We start from the raw sequence: 12,237 nt of genomic DNA, 5'->3' as shown, positions 1-12,237 counted from the left end.
AAGAAGAGGATTTCGGAAGTCTGATGCTTGAATCAGGTGTTTGTGGCTACCTTTACAAGCCGCATTATAGCGAAGAGCAGCCGAGGCAGAAGACCTGCCTGCCGCGGACGAGGAGCCCGGACTGGCTTGAGTTAGGGCGGACTGGTGGCGCCGGTGATCTCACTATGCAACTACAAACCGCTACGAACACAGAGATAGAGTCCGTCTGCGGCAAAGAATTTCAACGATGACAATTTCTCCTGGACGAAATCTCTGAATCAGACGAGGACACGGACGTTTGTGTTGTGAACTATCCTAGTTTCGCACCGCATATGTTCTGACTGAACATCCAGGTACCATGCAATAATTCACCTTTTCGAAAGAAATACAAACGAGGAGTAATGCACTAATGAGTTCGCCAACTAACTAGACATTTTGTGTGAATGTGAAATGAATTTCAAGCTCTGGTGGTAGCTAGCCTTGTAGACGGAAGAGTGATTTCTCTTATAGGCAGATATGCGCTTTCTGGATTAGTGGGAGTGGCTTGCGGAGCTGTGCAATGTGGTGCATTGTGGGAGTTGTTGTCTTTCATACAAATGCGTCCTGAAGTTATTTTTTGTCTTTCCTCGGTCACGAAGGCACCAAATTCAAAATTTATTTTACATTTCGACTACATATATGACCCACTTTAAATAAAAAACAATGTTCAAATGGGTGGAATGCCCCTTTAAATGTTTTCAGACGATGGATGATCTCTGGACCAGAGTTGGGAAGATTGCTGAAAGAATTTGAAGAGGACATTCTTCCTGAAAATGACATAGATAATCTTAAGAACTTCCAGCATCATGAACAGTGTCTTTCCACACAGAAGACATTTCAAAGACATGTAGCCAACCTGTCTGAAACTATTAAAAGAATGGGCAACCCTTTATTGGATGATTTTAAAGATCTAGTCACTCTTGACAGCCGTAAATGTGCAGATGAATCTGTGGCCAAAACAGTTCATCTTAGAACACACAGGCAAGAAACAATATCAACAGTTGGTCACAAATGGGCTTACTGAGCGCAGCCAATCCATCCATGATCCAATCAAGAGGAATTTGTTGCAACTCTTCAAGCAAAGACATTACCTACACACGGGAAGAAGATTAAAATGCTCCAGAACAATGTGACACTCTTTGGTCAGCTGTATATTGCAATGCAAAGCCATGATAGTGATTTGGATGAATTCTTTGCACATGAAGTACAGTCCTTCCCTCTTTCCCACTCTGACTTTGGAAAGCTTCACCTGCCAGGCACAAAGTCTGACTTACTTCAATGCCTTGAGCACCCTGGGCAATCACAGCCACCCTCATGCTTTGACTGCAAAATCTTGGATGGAGCGGTCATTGTCCACAGTCTGTCTACTAATACAGTGAACACATTTAATGAAAATGCAAGTAATGTTTTCATCCCTTACCTGCAGAGGCAGCTACAGGATACACAGAGGTTGGATATTGTATGGGATGGATACATACATCTCAGACAGTTTGAAGGAGTCCACGCGTCAAAAGAAAGGGAAGATCAAAAGATACTCTACATAATATGCTCTCAGACAGGTTGGAAGCGGTCGCAGAGCAGGCTTCCTGAGGCAACATGAGAGCAATAGGTTTTTATAAATCTCCATTTTGGATTGGAAGAATTTGCAAAGCAAGATTTAAAATCCAATAATGGGACTTGGGAGCAATGAAGCTATCACTAGAAGCCCAAAAACGAGAATACTTAAGTCAGACTCCTCCCCACTATCGATTCCGTCTTGCTGCCTCTGCAGCCCGCGAGGTGCAGATGCTCGACTCACATCCCTCAAGAGAGAGTCAAGCAGAGGCAGAGCTACTCACAGCAAATGCTTCACAATGCATTCAGCTCCCTCGAGATCTGAATATGCTCTGTGCAAACTCTCATCCCTCAAGAGAGAGAATCAAGCATGAACAGAGCTTCCTTTATTACATTTCTATACCTGAAAACTACTGTTAGCCCTACCTGAAAAATCTGAAAAGCACTGTTTATTTCCTGTGTATCTTTGCTATATTGTATTTATTTTTGCTTTTGCTTGGAATTTGATTATTTGTTTTTATTTTATTACTGACTGTTTGCTTGTGTTTAATAATGTTTTAGATTTATATTATTTAGGCTAGTAGTTTTGTCTGTGGTATCAAAATTGGAATAGAGAATTGTGAATTTTCTAAAATCTAAAATTTTAGTGACATCACTGCCTGTTTTTGCAAAAACAGTTTCATGGCTGGTAAAAAATTATATATGGCCAGTACATTTTCTTAAGTCAATGGCCATTGGCAGGTGTTTAAAAAAGTTAGTTTTAGGCCCTGCACATATGGGATTACCATAGGGGAATCACAACATACTGTATGTGCATATAGCCCAGTACAGGGGCTGACTGACTGGGCATGCATCTGGAGTGCTGGGCCTGGCGTTGGACGCCTCCGCCACGTCTGACTGCCGAAGGATGCCTAGAGGAAACTCCATCCAGGGTTCGCCAAATGGGGAACTCACCTGGAGAGCCTAGAAGGCACTCATATCCCCCCGTTAGAGGGGAATAGCGCTGCAAGCGAGACACCAAGCAAGCTTTCCTGCCACTTACCTATTATACTGTTAACACACGGGAAGAAACTGGATTCACCCAGAGATTATAAAAACTCGTAAAGGTATTAAGTGTCGCCTAGCCCGCAGCTCTGCAGATGTCTGCTAAAGAGACGGCATACACTAATGCTCAGGAGGATGCAACACTTTTTCTAGAGTGGGCTCTAACTCTGAAGGGGCACAGCATGCCATGAGTTTGGTGCGTCAAAGCAATGGCATCCATTATCCAGTGGGCCAACCTCTATTTGGAGACAGCCTTTCCCTTCTGCTGACCTCCAAAGCAGACAAAGAGCTGCTCTAAGCTCCTAAACCGGGCGAATTGAATCGTATAACCGAGTCTGATCATCTGAATGAGCCAACGAGATGGGTTGGGAAGCGCTAGCCAGGCCTCCAGACACCGTGCAAATGGCACCAGCGGAACTACAGACATACCCGCTGAGGAGCAGCGAGGTGGAGCGCTTGGGCCCAACCCGGAAGGCGTACCATCCCGAAGTAGAGGCAGAGAGAGTGGTGTGACTCTTACCTTGCTCCACGGAAGGTTTAGCTGGAAAATATGTTTGTCTAGAAATACGTGAGGAGGCATTGTGTCCTCAAACCGCAAACTCCTGCACTGTGGCAAGAGAAAAGAGGGTTGAGAGTGAGGAAGCGCAGCATCGCTTACTGTCAATCCGCTCCTTATATGACTCAGAGATTGAGGAAACTGCTCTTTTATTGAGAATGTAGGTATTTCTGGCCATTGAGCCAGTGGCATAACAGAAATACACTCTTTCAACAAAAGATTCTACACCCAGCCCTCCTCCGAGTGAAGAAGTAGTGCGTTCACCACCTCCTGGATAAGAGTAGTTCCCTCCATCTTTGTGTGACCCATCTCAGGGATGTTGCTTCGCCAACCGCTGACTGGGTTTAGCAGCGGCTTCATGCTGGGGGCTCGATGTTGCAGCCTGGATGGCTGCTAAGGGTGAGGTTAGTCGCTGTGTGCAGTTCCTGCCAAAACCCTGGCTCAGAACTTGCCTCATGCTGCTCTTTTAGTGCTTTGGCCTGATGGACTTGCAAGAGGCAAAAAAACAATCGTCCAACCTTGAGTGTTCAGGGCAGGGTGGAGAGTTCCACTCAAGCCCGACGCTCGTAGCGGCCAGTGAAAGCATGACGGTCAACTCTGGGTCTGACTCAACCGGCGCCATTCTCCCAGAAGGGGGCGGCACTGCTTAGTCTTCATTCCCAAAGGGGCTCAAGCCCACCCTCCGATGCAGCGATTGACATCTGATCCTCCCGTGCGGGCTCCAAATGGATGCTGGGTCGTCCAGCGTGTTGAAGGCCCAGACATGTGAGGCAGTTATTGTGGCTGTCAGATGATACCAGGAAACTACCTCATCCAGAAACACAAGGATGGAATGCTGTTGCAAATTAGCTCAAAAGGGAAGCTAATTATATAACTCATTATGATTAATTATAAATATTTGGATCAGTTAATAGAATTAACTGGATGTAGCTGAATTAATATTACAATCAATTAATCTGTTTGTCCAGCAAACACTCAGTATTGGTAAATCTTCTATCAACTCTTAGAAAATATATTTTTTCGTGGTCACAGAAAATAAGTCATCCTTAGCATAGCATCCGTAGCTGTAATTGCATTGTTAAATTAAACAAAAGTTTTGATTAACTAAATCACGAACACATAACTAATCTACACAAACACATTCACACACATCACACACACATGGGAATTGAAAAGTGAAAGTAAATGAAACCGGAACAGAACAGGGGATTGAAGCTATGAACAGAGTCATTTAACCATCTGAAAGAACCATCTGTTTCTTACTTCAAAGCACCTTTGTAACATGGGGTCTACCACTTATACTAAACCTCTGTTTAGGCCTGTCACGATAACAAATTTTGCTGGACGATAAATTGTCCAAGAAATTATTGCGATAAACTATATTGCGAATAATATTGTCGTTCGAGACCATTTTCATCTAATATAATGATAATGGCATAATAATGCAGGTACACTTTTTCAAAGATCTATAAACTTTTATTTCTAAAGAATATTAAACATTGAAAACGGAAAACATTTTAAATATCCACAAATAATGAACAAAACAACCAAAAACAATAAAAGCAAAGGACTCTCAGTGTCTGTTAACAAAATAAATGTCTGTTAATAAATAAAATGGATGTAAACAAAATTGCCCTTCAAAAAATATTAAACATTAGGCTTTAGACATTAGGCATAAATAGTGATACATTCCATAACAGGCAAAACTGCCAGTTAGGACCTTTGTAAACAAATTAAAAAAAGCCTCAACAGGCCATATCACACCATTTTGCACTGTCCTCCTGTTTGTCGACTAAACGCCCGAGTGATTGTGTGATTGTTACTGTCGGGAAGACGGAGACGCACTTTATTGCGTGTATATGCTACGCACTGAAAATACTTGGTTAGGATTAGGGGTGAGGAGTGCGTGCATATTATACTATTTTTTGGCGTATAAATGGCACGAGAAATAACATTTGTGGTATAGATACGCATTTTCATGAGATCGGGCTCGCTGTCGCTTTTGGCTTTGAAACCAATTCCATCTTTTTCTTTTTTTTCCCTCCAACTCACAAGTAGCGTCTTCTCTCTCTCTCCCGGCAGTCGCCGCAAGCAGTCCCGCCGGCGCTTTCCCATACAAAGACCATGTGACTGACAAGCGCCGCCTCCCCACACAAAGACCATGCAACTGACAAGAGGGTTCACTCCTCCTATACGCGAAGGAACCGAGAGTGGTCATCCAGTCTCTTTGGTAGAGAGAGACGAGGAAAACAAACAAGCATGCAAATGGAATTATCGCCGCCGGAAAAATTATCGAGCTCATTTTTTTTAATCGTGCGATTAATTGATTTATTGACTATCACGACAGGCCTACCTCTGTTTAGTAAGTTAATTGTATGATACTTGCAATGCTTTAGTCGTTAAATGAGCGTCCTGATATACAGTCTCAGGAGAAAGTCTTGATGGTTCCGTGGTCGATGTTGATGCTGCAATCAATTTCTCCCTCGTTTAATGAAGAAATTATGATGAACTGGCAATGTTATCCTGACGCTGTTATGGTCGAGGAAGTTTCACATGGCTTGATGTGTTGAGGCCTGCCGGCGCGGCTGCATCTGCTCTGGGGCCTGGTGAGGTCCTACATGAACAGCAACCAGGAGTAGAATGAAGAGAAAAGAAGGTCACTTCAACAGTGGCTTTTAACTTCTTGTGGAGGTCACTCATGCCAGGGATCAGTGATCCAATAGGAACTTAAAACTTTAGAGGCAAAGTTTACAATCCTTTGTCTTCGAGCATGGTATTTTACATATGTAACTGGATTGGGTGTTGATGGAGGTTAAACCACAGGTATCAACATATAATATATCCAATCATGTAGGTCATCAAAATACAAATTCGTAGATACCAAGAATGGTACATATGCGATCTTGGTTAATCAAGCAAAACTACCACATTCATTCAAGGATTAATACATAGGCAAACACTATAAAATAACCTATGGTCACAGGGAAATTAGATACATGATTGTTTGTGTCTCAAGTGAATATACAACTGCAGAAAAGGGCTGGATATATGCATGTTCATTCATAGAAGGTTTGCTATGAATTAATGGAAATAAGTCCCTTTCTATGGCCTGTGCCTTCCACATTTTTTTTTACTAGTTACTTCATAAAGTAATCTGATTACGTTGTTCGCATTACTTGTAATACATTACCCCCAACACTGATTTTGAGATTAACTGATTTTTGATCTATTCTCGGGCTATAGTATACCATACATCATACTTAAATGTAACACAGTATAGTGTTACATTTCTGTCATAATTTCTCTGCTTCTTCCCTTCCCTTCTTCACTAAAAGAAGACCTTTCATAGTCTGTGTGGAGTTTACAGTATTCTATAATTTCCGGATAAATAAAATAAGGCTCATCTCCTCCTCTGCATGTTATCATTACCTTTGTACAGTAATATGTAAATTACATTACATTTCAATCAGACCATCTCTTCCTGTCTAAATGGGCGGTTACACAAGGCAAGCTGGAAACAGGCTTATGGGAGACCATGTGTGAGGACCCAGATCCAGACCAGATACTGCAACAAAGGTCACTTTTAGGTCTTATGACTAAGGCCCTATCCCAGATGGCACCGTAAGCCCTTACAATCCTGCTTCGAGTCTATAGTTTGGTGATATAATGCCGCACAAACTGTCACATGGCTATAATGATAAAAAATAAGCATACTTTGTTTCCCCTGCGTACATCTTTTTAAAGATGGCTGTCTCTCTTTTCCTGCTTGAAAAATTGGACTGTATTTACAATTGGAGCTGGTCTGCCTCAGTCTGCAAGCTCTCTGTTTGTTTATTAAATCTGGTGGAGAACCTTGAACATCACCAGAGAAACTCTCTCTCATCCACACAGACAATAAATACCAGCTGGAGCTACACAAATGCCTGTGTGTTCTAGTCAGAATTTAAAAGAAAATCTTCATTAAATACAGAGTAGTTTTTTTATTTGTGTTGCAAATTACAAGCTATAAATGTAAGAATTACTCAGCTGACTTGTGGTTATGACTTCTAAGTATATATATTTTTTCAGTTCATTTCAAATGTACATACTTGTTTTTTTATCAGTAGCGTTAGATGCACATGCATTTCTTGGAAACCTGGATGTTTGTGACTTTTGGATAACAGGTGAACAAAGGGCCGTATTCTGAATGTTCTGGGGTCCATTTCCCATACAATGACGTAACTCGCTGGTTCACTACCATAGTAGGATGCATCGTTGAAGAAATCAACTATAGTCAAGACTGTTTCCAAAACCGTATTGTGGCAAATTGGTCGTTCAACCACGTTGGTTAATGATGTCACACAGGTGGTGGAGTAATAACTCAATAAGATCAGATTTGAGATCGAATTAATGCTAGATGTTTTGCTATAAATTACGAACATGGCATCTGAGGACTATTTCTCATCTTTCTCAGTTATTTTGCTTTATTTCCAGATTCAATCATAGTCTCGTTCTTACGTGGTAGAGCACGTTCGCACATGCGCACTCTTCAAAAACGGTGCTTTAAATCTCTTGACAAACTAAAGACGTAAATGACATTTGTATGTTATCTAAATAAAAGATACAGATTGTACTGAATGTCAGCTTGCTTATTTTGCTCAAGATAAGGATTTATTAAGTCCACATGTCATGCAAACAAGAAGCTATGTTTCTAACCACAAGTTAGCCAACTATGGTCGCAAGTTCCGTCGTTATCAGCATAGTTAAACGAGTCTGTGTTTCCCGAAACCATCATTCAAACGAACGGACGTTCTTGACGCTCGAATCCGTGGATCTGAAATACCTCTCGTTCAAAACCGTTTTTCTGATAGCTCTGTCTTCAGTAAAACGCGTGGGGGATCTACACACGCTGTCTGTTAGCGCCGCGGGTCTTGAGTTCGGACCTAATGACTCTAAAGTCATCCTCAAACCGAGACACCGTTACATCCCCAAAGCGATTGGTACTCCCTTTAGGGCGCAAATCATCTCCCTGTCGGCTCTGCCAGTACCCCATAGCGAGGACGGTGATAACCTCCTATGCCCCGTCAGGGCGCTGAACCTCCAAACACCTGCAGCGCCCTATGGGCATCAGAGCCCACTCCACTAGAGGCATGGCCTCGTCGTGGGCTTGGTCCAGGGGGATTTCTATTCACGATATTTGCATGGCGGCGGGCTGGGCCTCCCCATCTACATTTGTGAGGTTTTATAACCTGGAAGTTCCGCTTTGCAGGCCAAACTGTTATCAGTATAAGTGATATGTATGTTCTGCCCAGTCACGCATGTGCAGACTACGTTCATGTACTGTTAATATATTTCTGGTAATGACACCAAGGGAAGAGCCTTTTGTACACAGACCGGCTGGGCCGCTCTGTCTTTTTTGCCCCCTTATGCGCACGTGTATTAGTGCGGGCCGCGCTGCTGGCCGCCTATTCTTCACTCGATTGTGCTGAGGATTATTCTCTCTATACATAGACCGGCGAGACCGCTCTATTTTCCCCTATAATGTGCTTATGTATTATGCTGGCCCGCGCTGCTGGCCACATCGCATGAATTGACATATAGACCGGCAATGCCGCTCTATCTTATATGAAGTGCTTATTACATGTGCTGTCCCGTCTCTCCGACTGGCCACCTGTTCTAGCATGTGATTTTCCCCGGTTCCCCTGGGACTCATGCACTGATGCTCATGCACTGATGCTCGGCGCACACGGCGTTGACAAGGGGTTCCCGTAGCGTAAGCTAAACTTACACAATACGAGATAACCTCTCGTAAGAGAACGTACTCGGTTACCTAATGTAACCTCGGTTCTCTCTAGAAGAGGGAACAAGTATTGCGTAACCTGCCGTGTCGCGCCATGAGCTTTTGCGCTTCAGACTGTGAAAACCAGATATTCAGCCTACGAGCCCTTGCTTATATGCACACTGGCCACACCCATCTGGACGGTTAGAAGGGTGTGGAGGGCGCGAAGCGCCCTCATTGGGTGTGACGTCACGCAGGGCTCACTGGTAGGCTTAAGCAGTTGCCGCCGGGCAGCCAATGAGCACGCTTATAGGTCTGCCATGGTCTGCCGGCTGCCGCACTGCGTTGACAATGAATACAAAATTAAGGATAATTTTTGGCTTCAGATCTCGAAGAAAGAAGACTTTCCCGTAGCGTAAGCTAAACTTACGCAATACTCGTTCCCTCTTCTAGAGAGAACCGAGGATACATTAGGTAACCGAGTACGTTCTAACCGAATCCTCATCCAACGCGCGATGTGTTGTGGCCAATATTAGCCATTAGAGTGCGCATTGATCTGCACTTCGGATTCTGACCAGAAATAGTAGACCATCCAGGTATCTTTGGAACACTCATTTCAACATACTACGATTTGGGACATACTAATTCTATTTTCAAATACTATTTTGAATGGATAGTATGCGAATCGGGACGCAGCATGAGTTCTAACTGAGCCATTTTCTTTAAAGTTTATATGGTTTATGTATTTTAGGACACTGTTTTTAGATGGAGATGAAGTAGGTCTCGCCTCATAGAAGACTGCTGTTTTATGTTGTACACTTAAGACTACACGAAAAAATCAGATTTTTCATCAAAGACATTGTAATTGAAATTAAAATTTGTATTAAAATATTGAGAGAAAAAAAAAAACAGTTATTTTAAATTGTAATTATATTTCACAATATTATTTCATTTGCTCTCTGATTAAATAAATGCTTAAATAAACTTAAATAAATACATGCAATATTATTTATAAAGAGCCTGTAATGTTTATAATATTAGTATAAGCTAGTAATTTCATAACTCTTTTCTATCATGTTGTATAACAGAGCTCTGAAATGCTTTTTGATCACAGAGGTTAATATTTGTGTTTTCCCATTGGCAGTATGAAATAAGATCAGAACAGATGGATGAATGTCTAAATGTAGAGAGCTAATACTCAAACAGCTCTGTGGATAATTAGCACTCAACCTTCAGGGAAAGTAGTGTCTAAAATAATGAAGTGATGCACATTTTTCCATGGTCAGTTGAAGTGAATTTCACAGAAGGATTCGTTTTGTATTATATTCATTCATTTAGGTCTTTTTTTTTTTTTTTTTTTTTTTTTTTTTTTTAACAAACAGAAGTAAACAACTTTATTGCTTTGAATGACTACAGAACAGTAAATTGTATGACTCAAAATACATAGGTTATCTTTTGTTCAGTGACATTGAATTCAATGAACATATGTTGTTTTTTAAAGAGTGCACATGCAAATAATAATACCTCTTTTTTTCAGGTTGCTGTACTCTGTTCTGCCTCCGTCTGTAGCCAATGAACTGCGGCATAAGCGGCCTGTGCCTGCTAAACGATATGACAACGTGACAATTCTTTTTAGTGGCATTGTTGGCTTCAATGCATTCTGCAGCAAACATGCATCAGCAGAGGGAGCCATTAAAATCGTCAACCTGCTCAACGACATCTACACAAGATTTGACATTCTCACTGATTCTCGGAAGAACCCTTATGTGTATAAGGTGAGTGAATTTTAACCTGGAAATTGAATCTGTTTTTGTTTTAGTGGAACTGCTGAGAAGAAAATTAAATACTATAAAATAAAATCACTGAAAATGCTTCAAAATTGATAGATATACAAATACTTTTATAGCCATACTCACAGACATAAACAAAGATATTCAGCACACAAAAGACACAACTCTGTATGATTGTGACTGGCCTTAAAACAAAAATGTTTTGTCTTTGACCAAAAATGGTCCCAGGTACATGGATAAATTTGTGTGAATGTGCTTCTTACATTATCCACAATGTAAATTAAAGCATTATAACTTGTAAGGTGAAAACTATATCAAAATTTAATTTCAGTGTCACTTTTAGCAAACTTCCAAAAAAAAAGTATTTTATAAGTCTTTTTATGATACGTAGTTTTATGATAAATCTTTTATGATGTACCTAATTAGATCAATAGATGAATGACTATATTTAGATCAGGGTGTGAAACTTATTTTAGGACAAGAGCCAGATTGAATCATCTTATGTGAGTTGATTTAATTTTTTAAAATTATTTGTTCAACCTTGCTGTAGGCAATCCAGAGCGTGTACACAATTCACATTCTAATGAGTAACCATTACTGGAATAAAAGAGAAGCACAGGAATTTACTAATTTATTTACTAGAGAGTAGAGACCTTTAGATTACATATGTATGCAATTGGTAATTAGGGAATATTAATCAAACAACAATACTGATATATTGTTCTTTGTTTAATATTACAGAAACTGTAAGGCTAATTATAATTACAGGCCAGCATCTCATTTAAATTCCAACAGCAACAACCCAGTTTGGAAAAACTTTATTTTACAGTGTACTTACTATAGTAATAACAGTAAATTATGCATAATTATAAGCAACTAACCCTAAACCAAACATGAATCCTAATCCTATTTATATAGTAAACACATGTTGTTAATCAATATGACTCTTTAAAAAAACGTCTCAGTTACGTATGGTAACCCTCCTTCCCCGAGGAGGGAACGGAATGTACGTCAAAGGTGATCTGACGATAAGGGGATCTCGCTTGAGAGACCAATCCACTTCGAGTGTAAAGTAAACGAGCCAATGCACATTGGCATGCGATGATTTGCAACAGCTGCTCTGTCTCGCAGCGCGAGCATATACTGAAAGAACGAGAGGCAAGGCATGGAAGTGTCGCTCACTGTCATCCGCACCCTCTTGAGACCCAGAGATAGAGAAGCTGATCTTACTGAGAAATTGGGTACCGCTGACTGAGACACCAGTGGCGGAACAGAATTTGATTAAACAAAAGATTCTCCGCCTGGCCCTCAACCAGGTGGAGCAGCGATGCCCCTGTCTTGCGGGCAGAGATCTATCCTACTGGCTAAGGATGCGATCGAGCCGGTCCCTCCAGCTGATATGAAGACAGGGTTCTACAGCCCCTACTTCATTGTCTTCCTGCGAAGGCTCGACGTCACAGTAGAGCCGGCTGTGACAGAGTATTTATTTAATTTTTTTTGCTGGGGACTGAAACCCT

General features: G+C 41.3%; 2 protein-coding genes across 2 annotated transcripts in view; one reads left to right on the top strand and one right to left on the bottom strand.

Annotated features, from left to right (window-relative positions):
- gucy1b1 (guanylate cyclase 1 soluble subunit beta 1) overlaps nt 1-12,237 on the top strand; it is a 102,442-nt gene that overhangs the window by 34,595 nt on the left and 55,610 nt on the right. Inside the window, exon 10 of the mRNA XM_079863643.1 lies at nt 10,468-10,705. Within this exon, the coding sequence (XP_079719769.1) occupies nt 10,468-10,705 (238 nt within the window). The remainder of the gene's footprint in view (nt 1-10,467; nt 10,706-12,237) is intronic.
- The window catches only part of LOC307153899 (uncharacterized protein), a 226,227-nt gene that overhangs the window by 168,171 nt on the left and 45,819 nt on the right, over nt 1-12,237 (bottom strand). The gene's annotated exons all lie outside the window — the stretch shown is intronic.

The sequence above is a fragment of the Squalius cephalus genome, assembly GCF_949319135.1.
Source record: "Squalius cephalus genome assembly, chromosome: 2".
In the NCBI taxonomy this organism is placed as follows: domain Eukaryota; kingdom Metazoa; phylum Chordata; class Actinopteri; order Cypriniformes; family Leuciscidae; genus Squalius; species Squalius cephalus.
The sequence above is the reverse complement of the archived record's forward strand: the minus strand, read 5'-3'. Positions and strand labels throughout refer to the sequence as shown.